The sequence below is a fragment of the Macaca thibetana genome, chromosome 6 (genome assembly GCF_024542745.1).
Source record: "Macaca thibetana thibetana isolate TM-01 chromosome 6, ASM2454274v1, whole genome shotgun sequence".
NCBI lineage: Eukaryota > Metazoa > Chordata > Mammalia > Primates > Cercopithecidae > Macaca > Macaca thibetana.
Genome location: NC_065583.1, coordinates 100196167 through 100214019, shown reverse-complemented (window position 1 = coordinate 100214019; position 17853 = coordinate 100196167). Strand labels below are relative to the sequence as shown.

General features: G+C 41.0%; 1 protein-coding gene across 2 annotated transcripts in view; it reads right to left on the bottom strand.

The window, feature by feature from the left end:
* ACOT12 (acyl-CoA thioesterase 12) overlaps positions 1 to 17853 on the bottom strand; it is a 66645-nt gene that overhangs the window by 21290 nt on the left and 27502 nt on the right. For both annotated transcript variants that reach the window (XM_050795670.1, XM_050795671.1), the window contains exons 4-5: positions 14772 to 14873; positions 10510 to 10645 (exon numbers count right to left, since the gene is read on the bottom strand). In XM_050795670.1, the coding sequence (XP_050651627.1) occupies positions 10510 to 10645; positions 14772 to 14873 (238 nt within the window). The remainder of the gene's footprint in view (positions 1 to 10509; positions 10646 to 14771; positions 14874 to 17853) is intronic.

Genomic DNA, 17853 nt, shown 5'->3' with positions numbered 1-17853 from the left:
ATATTAAGCATTCTTGTCACCTCTTCATGAAATGTCTCTTTATATCATTTGCTTCAAATATTGGTTGTCTCATTTCCGGAGATTTTTTTTGAATGTTAGACATTTCTCTCCATTCTCCACATCTCCTAACCTCCCTTACACATTTCCCATTTCTTTGTCTATCGGGCTGCATTCTAGTTAACTCTATCAGATCTATCTTCCAGTTCCCTGTCTTCTCTGCTGTTTCATTCATTCACTAAGTTTCAAATTTTAATTATTATATATTCTTTTTTATAGAAATTGTCTGTCTTTGTTAAACCTTCTAGGTTATCATTTTTTTTTTGTTCTTGCATTATACTCTTGATACTCTTTTATTTCTTAAAACATATTAAGCCTCTTACTTCATCTTACTTGATAAATTCATTATCTGCTGTCTTTGTGGGCCTCGTTCAGACTTTGTGGGGCCTGGTGTCACTTCCAGATCTTGCTGCCTTGCTTATTTCTGTCTCTTATGATTTCTCACTAGGATCTCATATTGCTCGGATCTTTTTCTGTAGAAATTCTTGAGAGCTGGCTTTAAAGTCATTTCTTCACAAAAGAGCTGTATTTGCAGTTGCAGATCACCTGGGGTCCTACAACACAGCACCACTGTACACTAAAGTTTCCTTGTTCTGTTTTAGCCCAGACAGGTCATGTGACTTCTGAGGATCCAAATCTGCATGAGGATGCACTTGTGATTGAATTCTTAAAGGGAAATATTTTTTTTCCTCATTCTACCTAAGGCTAAGGTTCTCTGGAGGGTGGAATTTTTCTAGTTGACTCACTGAGGGAATCACCTTTAGGAGGTTCCAGCACCAAGGAAGGTTCCCTGATCCAACCTTCTCCCTCACATGGGCCCCTCGTTTTGTCTCCTGAGCCCAAGTAGGTCCATTACACACAAGCTCTATGTCTTCAGGCACCTGCTAGGTTCTCCAGAACAAATGCCAGCCCCAATGCTTCCTTGCAGTGCTGCATTTGTGTTTTCTCACCATTTCTGGACTTCAAAGTTTTCTCTTATTTTTCTGCCAGCTGAGATGTGCTTGCAAAGATATTTGTAAATATTTTTCCAGAAATATTTGATTTTACACAACAATGAATCCACTATATTGCTAGAATCAAAATTGAATCACTTTCTAAAGTGATATTTAAAAGAAATATGCAATCTTAATCCCTTCCCATTTCTCTCTCTTTCTAAAATTGATTTTATTAGAAGATGTTTTATATATATCCCAAACTAGTATTGATTGAGGTTGTTTTCAGGCTAATGTTGCTTACTCAAATGGTACATTTTTTGTTTAAAATAAATTAATACAATTACCTGACTTCAAATTATGCTACAGAGCTATAGTAAGCAAAACAGCATGGCACTGGCATAAAAACAGACACATAGACCAATGGAACTAGAACTAGAACTGGGAACCCAGAAACAGATTCACACACCCACAGTGAACTCATATTTGACAAAGGTGCCAAGAACATACATTGGGGAAAGGACAATCTCTTCAATAAATGGTGCTAGGAAAACTGGATACTCATATGCAGAAGAATGAAACTAGGCCACTATCTCCTATGATACACAAAAATCAAATCAAAATTGATTAAAGGCTTAAATCTAAGACCTCAAACTATAAAACCATTACAGGAAAACATCAGGGAAAGTCTCCAGGACATTGATCTGGACAAAAATTTATTAAGCAATACCCCACAAGCACAGGCAACCAAAGCAAAAATCAACAAACAGAATCACATCAAGTTAAAAAGCTTCTGCACAGCAAAGAAAAGAATCAACAAAGTGAAGAGACAACCCACAGAATGGGAGAAAATATTTGAAAGTTATCCATCTGATAAGCAATTAATAACCAGAATATATAAGGAGCTTAAACAGCTCTGTAGGAAAAAATCTAATAACCTGATTAAAAAATGGGCCAAAGATTTGAATAGACATTTCTCAAAAGAAGACATTGCAAATGGCAAAGAGGTATATAAAAAGGTATCGACATCACTGATCATCAGAGAAATGTAAATCAAAACTACAATGAGATATCATCTTACCCCAGTTAAAAATGCCTTTTATCCCAAAGACAGGCAATAACCAGTGCTGGAGAGGATGTGGAGAAAAGGGAACCTTCATACACTGTTGGTGGGAATGTAAATTAGTACAACCCCTATAAAGAACAGTTTGGAGGTTTCTCAAAAAACTAAAAACAGAACTACCATCAGATCCAGCAATCCCATTGCTGGGATCACAACCAAAAGAAAGGAAATACTGAAGAGATATATGCACATCCATGTTTGTTGCAGCCCTGTTCACAATAGCTAAAACTTGGAAGCAACCTAAGTGTCTATCAACAGACGAATGAATAAAGAACATGTGATACATATACACAACAGAATACTATTCAGCCATAAAAAAATGAGATCCTGTCATCCGCAACAACATGGATGGAACTGGAGATCAGTATAAGTGAAAAAAGGCACAGAAAGACAAACGTCGCATGTTTTTACTTATTTGTGGGAGCTAAAAATCAAAACAATTGAACTCATGGAGATAGCAGAAGCATGCTTATGAGAGGCTAGGAAGGCTAGTGGGAGGGTAGGGATGGTTAATGGGTACAAAAATATAGTTAGAAAGAATGAATAAGACCTAGTATTTGACGGTACAACAGGGTGACTATAGTCAATAATAATTTAATTATGTATTTAAAAATAACGAGTATCATTGAATTGTTTGTCACACTTGAAGGAGTGGATACCCCATTTTACATGATGTGATTATTGCACATTTGTATGCTTGCATTACAATATTTCATGTATTCCATAAATATATACACCTACTATGTACCCACAAAAACTGAACTGTGTGTGATAGTGATGGTCTCTGAAGGTGGGATGTGTGATGGTAGGCAGACTTACTTTTTAATTATATGCCTTTTTATGCATTTTGCATTTTTTACCCTGTGCATGTACTATCTCTTTAAAAATAGTTTTTAAATAATTATAAACTAAAAAAATTAAGAGAAGGCCTTATGAGAGACATTGTAAAGACTCAAATATAAAGCAGCTCCTTCTTTTCTGAAGGACAACTTTAAAGAGAAACCACATACTTCCTATGAAGACACATACAGTATATACTGGAACCTGTAGAGGGAGGTGCTAGGTGAGGTTATACATGCATCAGCATCAGCTATGATATGTATGCAGAAATATATTGAGTTAGATGACTTTGGTGCAGAAGTTTGCTTATTTGGAGTTAGTTTACAACCAATGAAAAAATAGGGTTTTCCCAGGTTCAGAGAGCAATTCAGGTTCACAGTTCCGGTTTGGGCTAAGTAAACAGACCTGACCCTTTCTGCTGGCTTTGGATGTTCTTAAAGTACTGTGTCATCATCCTGCTTTGACAACTTTACATTCAGTCTACATTTGTAGATCAGGAACTTTGACCTGAATTAAGGTTATGCTAGCCCTAGTTTTCTTTCTGCATATCCAGAAAATTAACCAGGATAATGCTCTTAAGATCTGATTTTCTTACTCAAAAATTATAATTAAAATGCTTTCAAATTTTAAATTTTTCCCCTATATGTCAAGCTTGCAAATAATGATCCAGTAGTATTTCTGAGATGTGCGTGCTTACACACATCCCAGAAATATCCTGCTTTTACAAAACTAATCTCATCTGTTTTATTTTCTTCTGAAAGGATATGATCTAGATTCAATGTTCTCACTGTTCTAATAATATACATTTCCATCGTACAACATCTTGAAAAATATTCCAATCTTTTATGTTTGATATTTATAACCAATGCAAACCCCTGCTTTTCTAACAACATGGTACAAGAACAGAGATGATCTGGTTCTCTTCTTTTAGAACACACACTGTCCTGTCAAAAACCAACTCCATCAGATCTAAGGAGCAGCAGGTGGAGAAATCACACACTACACAACAGCTTTAAATGTCAGAGTCTGGCTCTTACATTCTTTAAGATGACTTGCTTTTAAGTTCTCTGGCACCTTTGCTGGCATGGAAGTTAGTAAAATTTTCCAAAACGAAATCAGATCAATGGAATTAGGTTAAAAGTTGTTTTATGTGAAAGGATGTAGAATAATCTAAATTAGGGCAGATTAAACAAAGCAGGTGATAAAAGAAGACTTTGAAACAAATCTATAATTTGAAATTGAACTAGACATGTAGATGTAGATCTAATCTGGCTAACTTTGTAACACACTGAAACGCAAGTCAATTGCAATCGTTTTATCTCTGTATTTGAATGACTGTCATGTGTGCCTGTTACTAATTTAGACAATCTCCAGTACTCAAAGTACTGTTAGTGTTGTGCAGACAAATTGTCTGCTGCTGATTTCACTTATTAGTGCAACTTGTACAATACCAGAAGAAGCCAGTGCAGCCACCCATGTTTACCTGGCTCATGTTACCTTGAGGGGGGTGTGAAGACAGCTTCAGTCACCATCCTAGCAACCCTTCCCAATAGACGAACCCTCGCAACGGAGCTCAGGGTAGCAGAGATCCCTATTCCTCCAAGACAAAAACAGGACAACAATTTCCCAGGGTCTAAAGTGCAGATTTGACATGAATTATCTCTTCCTCTTTTTTTTTTTTTTTTTTTGTTGAGACAGAGTCTCCCTGTGTCGCCCAGACTGGAGTGCAGTGGCCGGATCTCAGCTCACTGCAAGCTCCGCCTCCCGGGTTCACGCCATTCTCCTGCCTCAGCCTCCCGAGTAGCTGGGACTACAGGCGTCCGCCACCTCGCCCGGCTAGTTTTTGTATTTTTTAGTAGAGACGGGGTTTCACCGTGTTAGCCAGGATGGTCTCGATCTCCTGACCTTGTGATCCGCCCGTCTCGGCCTCCCAAAGTGCTGGGATTACAGGCTTGAGCCACCGCGCCCGGCCATCTCTTCCTCTTATAATTAACTTCTTCCTCAATAATTATTATCAATTATCTGGGGTTTGTTTGTTTGTTTGTTTTTGTTTTGTTTTGTTTTGTTTTTTGAGTCGGAATCTGGCTCTGTGGCCTAGGCTGGACTGCAGTGGTGCGATCTCGGTTCACTGTAAACTCTGCCTCTTGGGTTCAAGCAATTCTCTTGCCTCAGCCTCCTGAGTAGCTGGGATTACAGGAGTGCACCACCATGCCCAGCTAAGTTTTGTGTTTTTAGCAGAGACAGGGTTTCACCATGGTCTCGAACTCCTGATGTCAAGTGATCTGCCTACCTCGGCCTCCCAAAGTGCTGAGATTATAGGCATGAGCCACCGCCAGGCCTCATCAGTCATCTTGATCAGCCTGGAACCATGACCAAATTTCTCCTAGCCTGAAAAACAATGCCCATTGACTTTGAGGGTCTCCTGTAGCTCCAGGCTATTTCTTTCATCCTTCACAGCAAAGTTCCTGTGAAGTATCTGTCTTTAACTGTTGGCTCTAATTCCTCCTGTGGTGGGGACCTCTCAAACAATAATACAAATGATAGCACGTTCTGCATGCCTGACACTTTCTATATTAACTCATTTAATGCTCCCATAAACCCATTATGTAAGTACCTTTATTATTCCCATTTACAGTTCTCGTTTTGTTTATTATTCTTTTTTTTTTTTTTTTTTTTTTGAGACAGAGTCTTGCTGTGTTGCCCAGGCTGGAGTGCAGTGGCCGGATCTCAGCTCACTGCAAGCTCCGCCTCCCGGGTTCATGCCATTCTCCTGCCTCAGCCTCCCGAGTAGCTGGGACTACAGGCGCCCGCCACCATGCCCGGCTAGTTTTTTGGTATTTTTTAGTAGAGACGGGGTTTCACCGTGTTAGCCAGGATGGACTCGATCTCCTGACCTCGTGATCCACCCGTCTCGGCCTCCCAAAGTACTGGGATTACAGGCTTGAGCCACTGCGCCTGGCCCTCGTTTTGTTTATTATTGACATTGCCTCAGCAAGCTGAGAAAAGCAAAGTCAGAGGTTTTGGTTATAGACCTGTTACAGTACTATTCAGCATAACACAGAAGGAGATCCTGTCATTTGCAACAACATGGATGGAACTGAGGTCATTATGTCAAGCAAAAGAAGTAAGGCACAGAAAGACAAACATCGCATGTTCTCACCTATTTGTGGCATCTAAAAATCAAAATGATTGAGCTCACGAAGACAGAGAGCAGAAGGATGGTTCTGCAAAGTCAGAGGACTTGCTTACAGACCTGGATAAGAAAAGTACTGGATCAGAAAATAAAAAGAGCAGCTTTGTGCTGGGGCAACCACTGACTATGAGAGAAAGATGAGGCAATGCATAGGCCCAGATCCTAGCAATTTGCCTTTAGGAGTAAGTCCGGTGGAAGGAGGCAGCTCTCTCCAGGGTGGATGGCTTGGGGTGAGTGGGCCGATGGAAGCCTCCTGCTTCCTGTGGGGCTGGGTCCAGAGGTCAGAGAGGAGCAAGCTCCACCTCAGATGGCTAGAGTGAAGGAAAACACCTTGAGGGAAGTGAGGTCCTGCCACATGCTAGTGCTGCTGTGGGACACAATGCATCAGTTTCCCACAAAAGCAAAGGCTCTGAACTAGCCAAGCGGCTCTAAGAGCTGCGACGGCCACTGTGTCCCTCACTGTCCACATGTCCTGCAACAGATGACACTTGGGCTGTCGGGGCCAGGAGACTCACAGCTCTACTTCCCTCCCCACCCCCCGCATCCTTGTACACGTGCTTCTAACAAGGCTGGTGATAGAAGTGTTTACTTGGGCCTGTGCATATGACATAAAGGTTATGGTAAACTGTCCCTCATCCCATTATTCCTCTAAATAATTAAGGATATCCAAATGTCTCCCACACTTCTTCTAACTCCACACTTGCCGATGTCACCAATGCCTTCCTGATTCCCAGTCCAGCAGACAGGTTTTATTCCTCACTTCCTGGAACGCAGTTGACCACTATTTCTTCTTGTAACTCTACTTCCTTGGCATGTGACACTGCTCTCTCCAGCTCTCCCTGCAGCCCTCTGATTAATCCCTCCAGGTCTCCTTGGTAGGTTTGTCTTCCTGGATCCTCTCTTAGATGCCTGTGCTCCGCAGGTTCCATTCTTGGCCCAGCACGCTGTGCGCTGCAGGCTGTCTTCATTTGAACTACTTCTTTAAGCGGCTGTCTCTCAGATGGAGTCTCCCCAGCTGTGGTCTCTTCCTTTTGGATGTCCACAGGCACGTCAGACTCCATATGCCTAAAACTGAACTCATCATCTACCTCCTAAAAGTTGCCCTTCCCTGCCCCTCAGATCCATGATCTCAGTTCAGGGCACAACTGCTAACCAACTGCTCCAAGCAGACACCCAGGAGTCAGCCTATGCTCCTTCTTCCTCACTCTTCTCCCCACAGCCAATCAGTGACCCTATTTTGTTGGTGTGACCTCGCATATATTTTTAAACTCTTTCCCTCCTGTCTCTCCCCGCTATTACTGCCTGGTTTAGGCACCCCTCACCTCTCCCTTGGTCTCTCTCCCTCTAGCCAGAGTGACCATATTAAGTGCAAACCCAGTCATGCCCCAACCCTGCTCAAAATCCTTCAATGGCTCCCATCAAGAACAGAAGAAAGAACAAGCTTCTCAGCATGGCCCAGGGAGCCTCCGTGACACAATCCGACCTTCTTCCTCTCCCGCCTCCCTCTACCTTGCGTTTTCTCTCTAGCAATACTCTTGTGTTGGTGGCTTCTCAGCACACAGCGCCCTGGTTCATGCCTCCGCGTCTTCACCCTCACTGCTGCATGCTTCCTCGCCTTCCCAACTTTCTTCTCATAGCCCCTTGTCCAGCAAGTATCTCGTGAAGCCCCAAGGGCACTTCCTCTGGGCTCCCACATTACTTAGAGTCTACAGCTCTCTGTTCACTTACTATATTACTTAGAAAGTATTAAATATGTCTGTCTCCAGCACTAGACTACAAGTTTCTCAAGAGCAAAGACCCTGCATTTTTCATCTTTATACCTCTAGTGGCAAACAGGTTCCTGGCACATGACAGGCATTTCATACAGAATTGTTGGGAAGAACTACCAGTCAGTTGGTAGTCTTTCCTTTCTGCTGAGAGGGAAGGAGTCCTTCCACCTAAATGACAATGAGTGATTTTATCCACCAGCACACACACACACTCCATCCAGCAGGCAGCGGGGCAGACCGGCCAGCACCTCACGCATCACAGGGTCACCCTCTTCCTGGTGGGCAGCAGCTTGATCTAGAGAGTTCCTGGTAAAAGGGTGGAGAATGACCTTGAGACATGTAATTCAGATGAGGGATGACTTGGAGAGGATGGAAGCAGTTCTTGTAAGAATCTCTGGATAAACATGCACAGATTTCAAAAGAACTGTTTCTTGCCGGGTGCGGTGACTCACACCTGTAATCCCAGCACTTTGGGAAGCCAAGGCGGATGGATCACCTGAGGTCAGGAGCTCAAGACCAGCCTGGCCAATGTGGTGAAAACTCGTCTCTACTAAAAACACAAAAATTAGCTGGGTGTGGTGGTGCATGCCTGTAGTCCCAGCTACTCTGGAGGCTGAGGCAGGAGAATCGCGTGAACCTGGGAGGCAGAGGTTGCAGTGAGCTGAGATTGTGCCGCTGCACTCCAGCCTGGGTGATAGAGTGAGATCCCATTTCAAAAAAAAAAAAAGAAAAAAGAAAACAAAGAAGAACTGTATTTTGACATTGTCAGTCAGACTTCTGGTTGTTTAGTGGCTTATTTCTACTTTCTCCTTATGAACTCAGGTAGTGTAATTTCAACGAGGACAGAAAGCTTTTCTTAAAAGACATAACTGCAGAAAGGAAGACCAGTGAAACTAGGGGAACTGCATATACTTATTAAAAACTGTGTTAAATGCTTGAGTTTTTCTAAGATGTCCTAAGAGATTTACTTGTCATGCATAGTACGGGTTTGCTCATTAGTAAGTATTTTATCTGTCATTTCATTCTTCCTTGGGATTTTAGGGATGAGGCGACAGCAGGTTTTGGTTTTTATTAATGGTTGTCTCATCTGCCTCAGGGTTGTTCTCTCGGTTCAGCTATTTCATTACTTGAGCAAAATGCATTTGAAATGTATTTTGGTGCTGAGACCAGCTTTACAAACAGAGACTTGCTCCTCTTAACACCGTCATTTAATGATGAAGTCTTCATTTCCTTAAAAATAATTTGATCTGGGCTGGACACAGTGGCTCATGTCTATAATCCCAGCACTTTGGGAGGCTGAGGCGGGCGGATCACCTGAGGTCAGGAGTTCAAGACCAGCCTGGTCAACGTGGCGAAACCCTGTCTCTACTAAAAATACAAAATTAGCTGGGCATGGTGGCAGGCACCTGTAATCCCAGCTACTAGGGAGGTTGAGGCAGGAAAATTGCTTGAAACTGGGAGGCAGAAGTTGTAGTAAGCCAAGTTCGCACCATTGCACTCCAGCCTGGGCAACAAGAGCGAAACTCTGTCTCAAAGAAAAATAAAAAAAAAACAAACAAAGTTGGTAATGGGTATTGCCCTTTGAAAGGTCAGCAATGAGTAGAAACCTTTGAAAAATCTCTTTTTTAACCCGAAGTCTTCTGTGGGGTGGTCCCAGGACATCACCTGGGGCAGAATAAAGGCCCTGCACTTCTGCTACACTGGCTGCTACCTCTCTCTTTCCTCTGGCATTTCTATGCACTCTTTCTCCTTCTCTTTTGACATCCTTATTCTGACATGTTCTTGTCCTCTGCTTTCCTTCCTCTTCTTCCTGTGCCTTCCTTTGGAGCCAAGGGGTGCTGAACCTTCTGCCCTCCTGGCAGCAGTCAGCCTGGGGGGCCTGGGCAGGCTCACTCCACTTCCTCCCCTCCCTCATTGTGCTCTCCACTGGCATCCCCTGGGGCTTCAGAAGATGGGGTCAGACAAAAAGAAAGGGCAGAGGACGGGCAGGGGCGGTGCTCTGCCTTTCCCCACCAGTCTGGCTCCAGGAGGCATCAAAGAGCCCAGGAAATCACTGCCAGGGAACGAAGGAAGTGTGGCTCATAAAACACAGGGTGATTGTGGAAAGCACCAGGCAACAGGAGCAGGATCTTACAGCCTCTGCTCATATCCCATATGATCTTTAGCAAGTTTCTTTCCTGCTCAGAGTTGCAGCTTCCTGCTCTGTTGAGATTACATGCAGCTCCTATGAAACTGTGGATGAGAAACCGCTTAGTGAGCCACGAAGCACCGTGTCAAAGTACGGCATTGTCATCAACCCTTCATTCAGCCATCATTAGCGAACACATGCTTACTAATGACTGCCTGGTCCCTGTCACTCTTTTTCCCCATCTCCTCTCCTGGAGATCTTCCAATTTAAAGAGGCGTTAGGTGTCAGCAGTTACATTCTCAATGGCCAGGCCCTTCCTTCTCTAGTCACCAGGTTTGTTGGAAAAGATACCTAGTGTCATCAGGATTGAATGGTAATAATAAGGTGAAAATAAGTGTGCTCTAAGAAAAGGCTCCTTTGCCTGTCACAGTCATAGAATTAAAGTTCTTATAAGTGGATTTACTGACCATCAAACTTGCTACTTTCCTTCATTAAATTGTTAAAGGTATCTTCATGTTGTAATCGAACTTTCCTTCTCTCAGCAGCCAGATTATGTTCCACATGATCTTGTTCAGTTAGAAGTGTGACTGGTTTTAAATGAATCTAGAGAAAGAAAAGCATTTATCTTTTATTGCCTTGTTAAATTATAAAAGCACAGCATGAATTTTGCAAAAACAAATGATATGCTACATGGTTCTCTAACTCAAGTAAATAGAACTTTTATGAGTGTTTTCACTAAACATGTTATGACTAAATTTTTTCTTAAATTATTTTTAAACTAAAAAAATCAACACAGGCTTAATTATTTCTTCATGCAACAAGATATGTGTTTTAAAAAGTTCTCTCTATTAATTTTCCCTGATTTTTAAAATTTTTCAACAGAACTACAAAATAAGAAATTATTCAAATCGATGAATGAGGAGGGAGACTTTGACTCCACTGAAATCTAAATGTTTCCTGTCTTTTGCAAAATTAAGAAAGCAAAGAGAGGGAATAAAGATGTTCTAGAGAAAGCTATCTTATACCATGAGGTATTCCCAATTTGGAAATTTCATTACATGGTGAAAACATTATCTAACAAGCAAAACAAAAGAATCAATATGTGGGAATAAAGCTTTCACCAACCTCCAGAAACCTGGAAATATGAGGCAACAGAACCAAGAGCTCAAATTCTTACATAAATGTCCTCTGCTGACCCTGTGTGTAGAAGGAAGGGTCACCTTGAAGCTGGACTGGGGTAGCTCCATGCTTATTTCCAAGATACTCAAAGTCTGGTACTGACCCTTGACCAAGATAAGGATGAAATAAGCTAGTGATCCCTGGGTGTGGGGGCTCACACCTGTAATCCCAGCACTTTGCGGGGGCTGAGGCGGGCAAGTCACTTGAGGTCAGGTGTTCAAGATTATAGGTGTGAGCCACTGCACCTGGACAACATAGTGAAACACTGTCTTTACTAAAAATACAAAAAGTAATAGGGTATGGTGGAACGCATCTGTAATCCCAGTTACTTAGGAGGCTGAGGCACAAGAATCGCTTGAACCCAGGAAAAGGAGGTTGCAGTGAGCCAAGATCATGCCAGTGCACTCCAGCCTGGGAGACAGAGTGAGACTCCATCTCAAAAAAAAAAGAAAAAAAAATAAGCTGGTGATTTATAATATGCTGCTTAAAGTCCAAAACTCTCCTGGACTACCTTGTGGAGTTTGGTTAGGAGTGTGTAGATTGATGGCATGCACTGGTTTAACTCCTTTTTTTTTTTTTTTTTTTTTTGAAACTCTGTTGTACAGTGTGTAATCTGGAGCACAGTGGTGTAATCATAGCTTCCTGTAACCTCAAAATCCTGGCTCAAGGGATCCTCCCAGTAGGACTGCAGGCAAGTGTCACTATGCCTGTCTAACTTATTTTTATTTTTATTTTTTGTAGAGATGAGGGCTCACTATGTTGCCCAGGCTGGTCTCAAACTCCTGGCCTCAAGCAATCTTTCCTTCTCAGCCTCCCAAAGCACTGTAATTATAAGTGTGAGACACTGCACCTAGCCTGGTTTAACAATTTTTGTAGTGTTGTGTCAGTTGTGTGACTAGCAGGGTATACAAGACTGCTTGGTAAACTTGTGTGTTGGTTCTCCTGAAACCAAGATACCTTGCGTATGTTTTGGTGATTCCTATTCCGCAGAAGTACATCTTGGGTGACTAAGGCCCCCGAGGCATGGCTGTGCCTGGAGGCCTCGGCCCTCTCTGAGGCTGGCCTGTGCTTGCTTTCTCCCGCCGCACCATCTGCTTTAGCTTAGTAAGGCTTTGCATGAGTGTACCCTGTGGAGTCTTGCACATCCCTTCAGTGATCTGGCCTGTGCAATTGTTGAACTAAGTCTGGTTAATCATTGCCAATTTCTTTTTTGTTTTTTAATCAGCCTACATTACGCTTTGAACCAATTTCATCCTAAAATAAACTCACTGTGAACAGTGATTCAGGTAGTCCTATGGGTTCAAACCAAACCACTGATTTTTCATGGATCTCTTTGTGATGAGCTACTGAACCAGCATATTAGCAAGTAGGAAATAAGTTAGTCTGGAAAGGTGCTTTACAATTAAGGTTATCTGAACCAACCAATTATGCTAGCACCATAATGGATCTGACTTTCCACTTTCAGAAACCAGTTCTCCAGTCTCAAGAGAGATTGGACTGAAGTGTTACTATTCTATTCTTTTTTTCTTTTTTAGGGACGGAGTTTTGCACTTGCTGCCCAGGCTGAAGTGCAATGGCGCAATCTTGGCTCACCGCAACCTCTGCCTCCTGGGTTCTAGTGATTCTCCTGCCTCAGCCTCCCAAGTAGCTGGAATTATAGGCATGCACCACCATGCCCAGTTAATGTTTGTATTTTTAGTAGGGCGGGGCGGGGATTCTGCATGTTGGCCAGGCTGGTCTTGAACTCCTGACCTTAGGTGATCCACCCACCTCGGCCTCCCAAAGTGCTGGGATTACAGGCATGAGCTACCATGCTCGGCCAACTATTATATTCTTATTCCACACATCCATGAAGTTGGAGTGAGAAGTCTGAGGCTGGAGGGGGAAAATGACAGACTTCCTCTGCTGCCCCATGCAAAGGAATGGGATGGCAAGGTGCGTTCCTTTGTCACTTGCTCTCAGATACGGGCACCTGCACCCATCTCATATTCTCTCATTTCCAAGAGTCTGGAGATTTGTGGGGATGTCAGGAAAAACAGAATGGTTGGGAAGACTATCTCAGTGTCTCAGATTTTAGTGAACACAGGCTCTGTGGGATGCTTTGGCAAAGTATAGATTCCAAGATTCCACGCTAGTGATTCTAATTCAGTAGGTCCATGATATGGCCCAGAAAACCTCATTTTAACAAACAGAATTAGCTGATATGAACTTCCATTTGAAAAACAACACCCTTGGGCAATATGAATTTGCCTTGCAACGTGTTTAATGTTAACTGAGAGTGGAGGCCAGGGGCCATGGCTCACACCTCAGAACTTTGGGAGGTCAAGGCGGGCAGACCAGCCTGACCAACATGGTGAAACCCCATCTCTACTAAAAATACAAAAAAAAAAAAAAAAATTATTCAGGTACGGTGGTAGGAGCCTGTAATCCCAGCTACTTGGGAGGCTGAGGCAGGTGACTCTCTTGAACCTGGGAGGTGGAGATTGCAGTGAGCTGAGACTGTGCCACTGCACTCCAGCCTGGGTGACAGAGTGAGACTCTGCTCAAAAACAAAAGACTAAGAGTGGGAGAAGTGCCCCAGGGTACAAAGCTCTGCAGGGACACCTGCCACTGGCACTATGATGATCCAACTCAGCCCTAGCCCATCTCTATGCCTCCTGGCTCACATGAGGAAGAGGAGCTGGTGAGTGTGGTTCTGCCACCACCTCTCCTGGGTACAGTGGAAACATTTGTCTGGCTTTAAAGTGGGAGGCAGTCTGAAGAAGGCTTCAGACAAAGAGACAGAGAAGGACCTCTCCTTGCTTCAGAGTAGGGCTAGGAGAAGCCACTGTGTCTAGCTCTGGGATGATCCTTGGAGTGAAAGACTCATATTCTAGATTGAATTATCACAGTGTTTAGACTAAATGGGACCCTCCTCCAGGCACCCTGACACTGAAAAAAAAAAAGCCAAGAAATTATAAGGAGCAAATCCCCAGCAGCCAATCCCCAGATGAGTGGATGTGGGTCGTGGCCGGGCAGCCAGCGAGGCACACTCATCAGGCCAAAGTATCGCTTCGGAGGGTGTTTTCACCCCACATGCCCAGAAGCTTATTTTTAAACTTCAATAACTCAGCAATGTTGACAATTTTCCTTCAGGTATTAACAATGGTTAATCTATAACATGCAACTGCTTGCTAAATTGCTCTTGATTTTTTTAAAAAAGATTTTATTTTAACTCAATTTTGAGTTATATGACCACAAATGAAAAGCACTAAACCAGTAGGCAGTATTTTAAAGGACCTTCAGATCATTTAAAACAATGTGGATTTTTTTTTGTATTTTACAAACTTTCTATATTGTCTTTTCTCTAAGGTACTTTTCTCTAAAGTTCCTATTCCTCTGATGTTACCACAGAATGGTAACTTTTACAATAAATATTGGTGAATAACAAATCTTGGGAAAGTATATCTCATGGAAAGAAGAAATGTCATTTTTTTCTATAACATTCTGATGCAATTGTTACTATGTCCTTGAATTACATGCTAGATACATCTTCATATACAAAATTTACCTTTTCTTTTCCAACTGGTTTGGCTACAAATGTGGAGAAAGCCACACTAACAAGCTTCTCAATGCCAGTGAGCATGTCCTGTACCATGACCTTGATACTGATCTACAATGAAAAAAAAGATAAATAAATACACTCTTGGCCATCCAGAAACAGTTCAGATTTCAGCATTCAAAATGTAGTCATATGTATGTACCATTACTCTCTTTCATTTTAAAAATGAAACCAGAATTTTAATTTATTTTTAAGCAATAGAATTCTTTCAATGATGTTCTATAACATTGGACAATTAACTTTTTCTGATTATAAAAATTATTTATCATGTAAAATTTGTGGAATCTGACTATCCAGAGTATATATTATCAGTAATTCCATCACCCAGAGATAATAATTATTAAATTTTAGCTGAATTTTCTTCTAGCTTTTTATATTTATATATCATATATGATATATAAATGTATATGACATATATGACATATAAATGTATATGACATATATATGACATATAAATGTATATGACATATATGATATATAAACATATATGACATATAAATGTATATGACATATATGATATATAAACATATATGACATATCATATATAAATGTATATGATATATAAGCTATATAAATGTATATTATTTATGATATATAATACATAAACATACATATCACATAATACACATATATCATATTACATAATATATATACACATTTCATAATATATACATATGACACGAAATATGTGTGCATATATGCATGTGTATATAAAATTATTGTAATGTATTTACAGTTTTATGTTCTGATTTTGTTTTGTTTTGTTTTGAGACAGAGTCTTGTTCTGTCGCCAGGCTGGAGTGCAGTGGCACCACCTCGGCTCACTGCAAGCTCCGCCTCCCGGGTTCAAGCCATTCTCCTGCCTCAGCCTCCGTCGTAGCTGGGACTACAGGCATGCAGCACTACACCCAGCTAATTTTTTGTATTTTTAGTAGAGACAAGATTTCACCATGTTGGCCAGGATGGTCTCAACCTCTTGACCTTATGATCTGCCCACCTCGGCCTCCCAAAGTGTTGGGATTACAGGAGTGAGTCATCACACTGGCCTATTCCAATTTTTAAAAATTTGACATTATATGATAAGCTCTTTTAAACTTCATTATTACTAAATATGCTTTTGAAAACAAGATATAGGTGACTGCCTTATAAAACCACCAGAGAAATGTACCATAACTTTTTTTAGCCTTTACTCTCAGAGCTTTTTTTCTTTTTTAAAATGTCTCTAGGCAGCATACTCTCAGGGTTTCCTAGGACCAAGCCAACATGGACAGAATTGCATCATGTATTTACAGCTTTGTTTCTGTGATTAATTTTTCAGGAGTAATAAGAAGGTAGCTGAGACACTTTATGTTGATACTACAATGGGCTAGATTTCCCCGTGTGAAGAGCTCTGAAGCTTGGTCCTCAGGATTGTACTTTGCAGAAGTGTTGGTAAACTCCGGGACTTGTCTTTAGATTCTGGCTAATAAACCTTTTCCCAAATGTTTCAGATGAGTAATATTATCTTCTGAAAATAATGAGTGATCTCAGGCACAGCTCAGCACTGTGTTGTCAACAATGAAGAATATCTGTATCTGTATCTTTACCATGTACACCATGTAAAAAGAATAATCAATAATCTATGACTCATTTTAAGTCACTCAACTCATAAATGCAAATTAGTATTTACATGGTAAATCCTAAATTAACTAGATGGTGATTAGCCAAAATTAAACTATCTATTCCCAATTCTCTCAACCCTTAATCCCATACAGCTTTCTGCTTTTAGAGAAATGGACAAATGAAAAATAAAATAAAATATCTAACAGTAAAAACAAAGCAACAATTCTGGAGTGTTAAAATAAGTTCTAAACACTATCTTCTACTAGAACAGTTAACTTAGTTATATGTGATAACCAAATGTTTCAAAAACATATGCCAGGGAGAATTTCATTGTGTTATAAGAGATTAGGTAAGATTGGAATTACATTCTGTGAAAACAACTAGAAAACTGGACAAAATATAGGAAGCATCTATTTTCCCACCTACAAAAATAGGCAACACAGGACTGTGATCCCCAAGGCGGGAAAAACAATGAGAGGAGCACTGCGTTCCCAGGTTCTCAGGCTAAAAGTGATTTACAGTTAGGTTAGGGAAGGAAAACCTAACTCTGCTAAATTGAATGGAGCTAAAATTTGTGGGGTAGAGTACCAGAGAAGTAAGCTAAAAAAAAGAAAGAATTCCAGAAATATGAATGTGAGTCTTTGAGTTGATACTAACTGGACTATATACAGGGTGAAACCCCACAAGGCCAGACAAGAACAGCTTCTGAGGAACAATCAATTCCTGGGAAACTGTAACATGGACAATTCCAAGAACTCACACACAGCTGGGGATCTTTTGAGTTCTCTCCAGCCAGATTTCACTGAATATAGAACCCCTTCACAGAGATAACAGAAGATCCCAACCTAGAAGAGGGTCTAAAGTAGCTGTAGAGTAGAGTATTCTAAATCTTCCATAGAAGAGTTTAAAACAGATCTTTAAAAGCTCAAACCAATCTGCAAGTAACAACATCTTCCTGCCAGGAAAAGTCTGACACTCTTTTTAAAGAAATATAACACAAGCCGGCACTAAACAATATAAAATTCACAATGCTCGCATCGAATAAAAATTATTAGATGCAAGAAAATTATTAGGTGAAAGGTAATATAAATAAAACAACAGATAACAGAAATGATGGAATGACAACAAAAGATATTAAAACAACAATTAAATATAGGCACCATGAACTCAGAGATTTGGAACAGGAGTCAGCAACATCTTCTTAAAGGATAAGACCAGATAGTAAATATTTTAAGTTTTGTGGTCACATGGACTCTACTGCCACTACTCAACTCTGCCAATGTACTGTGATAGCAACACAGACAAAACATAAATGAATGGGTATAGCTGTGCTTCAAAAAATTTTTATTCATAAAACAGGTCTATAGACCATAGTTTGCTGACTTCCAACATAGAGAAAAAGATGAAAATAGTAAGGAAAGAATGGAAA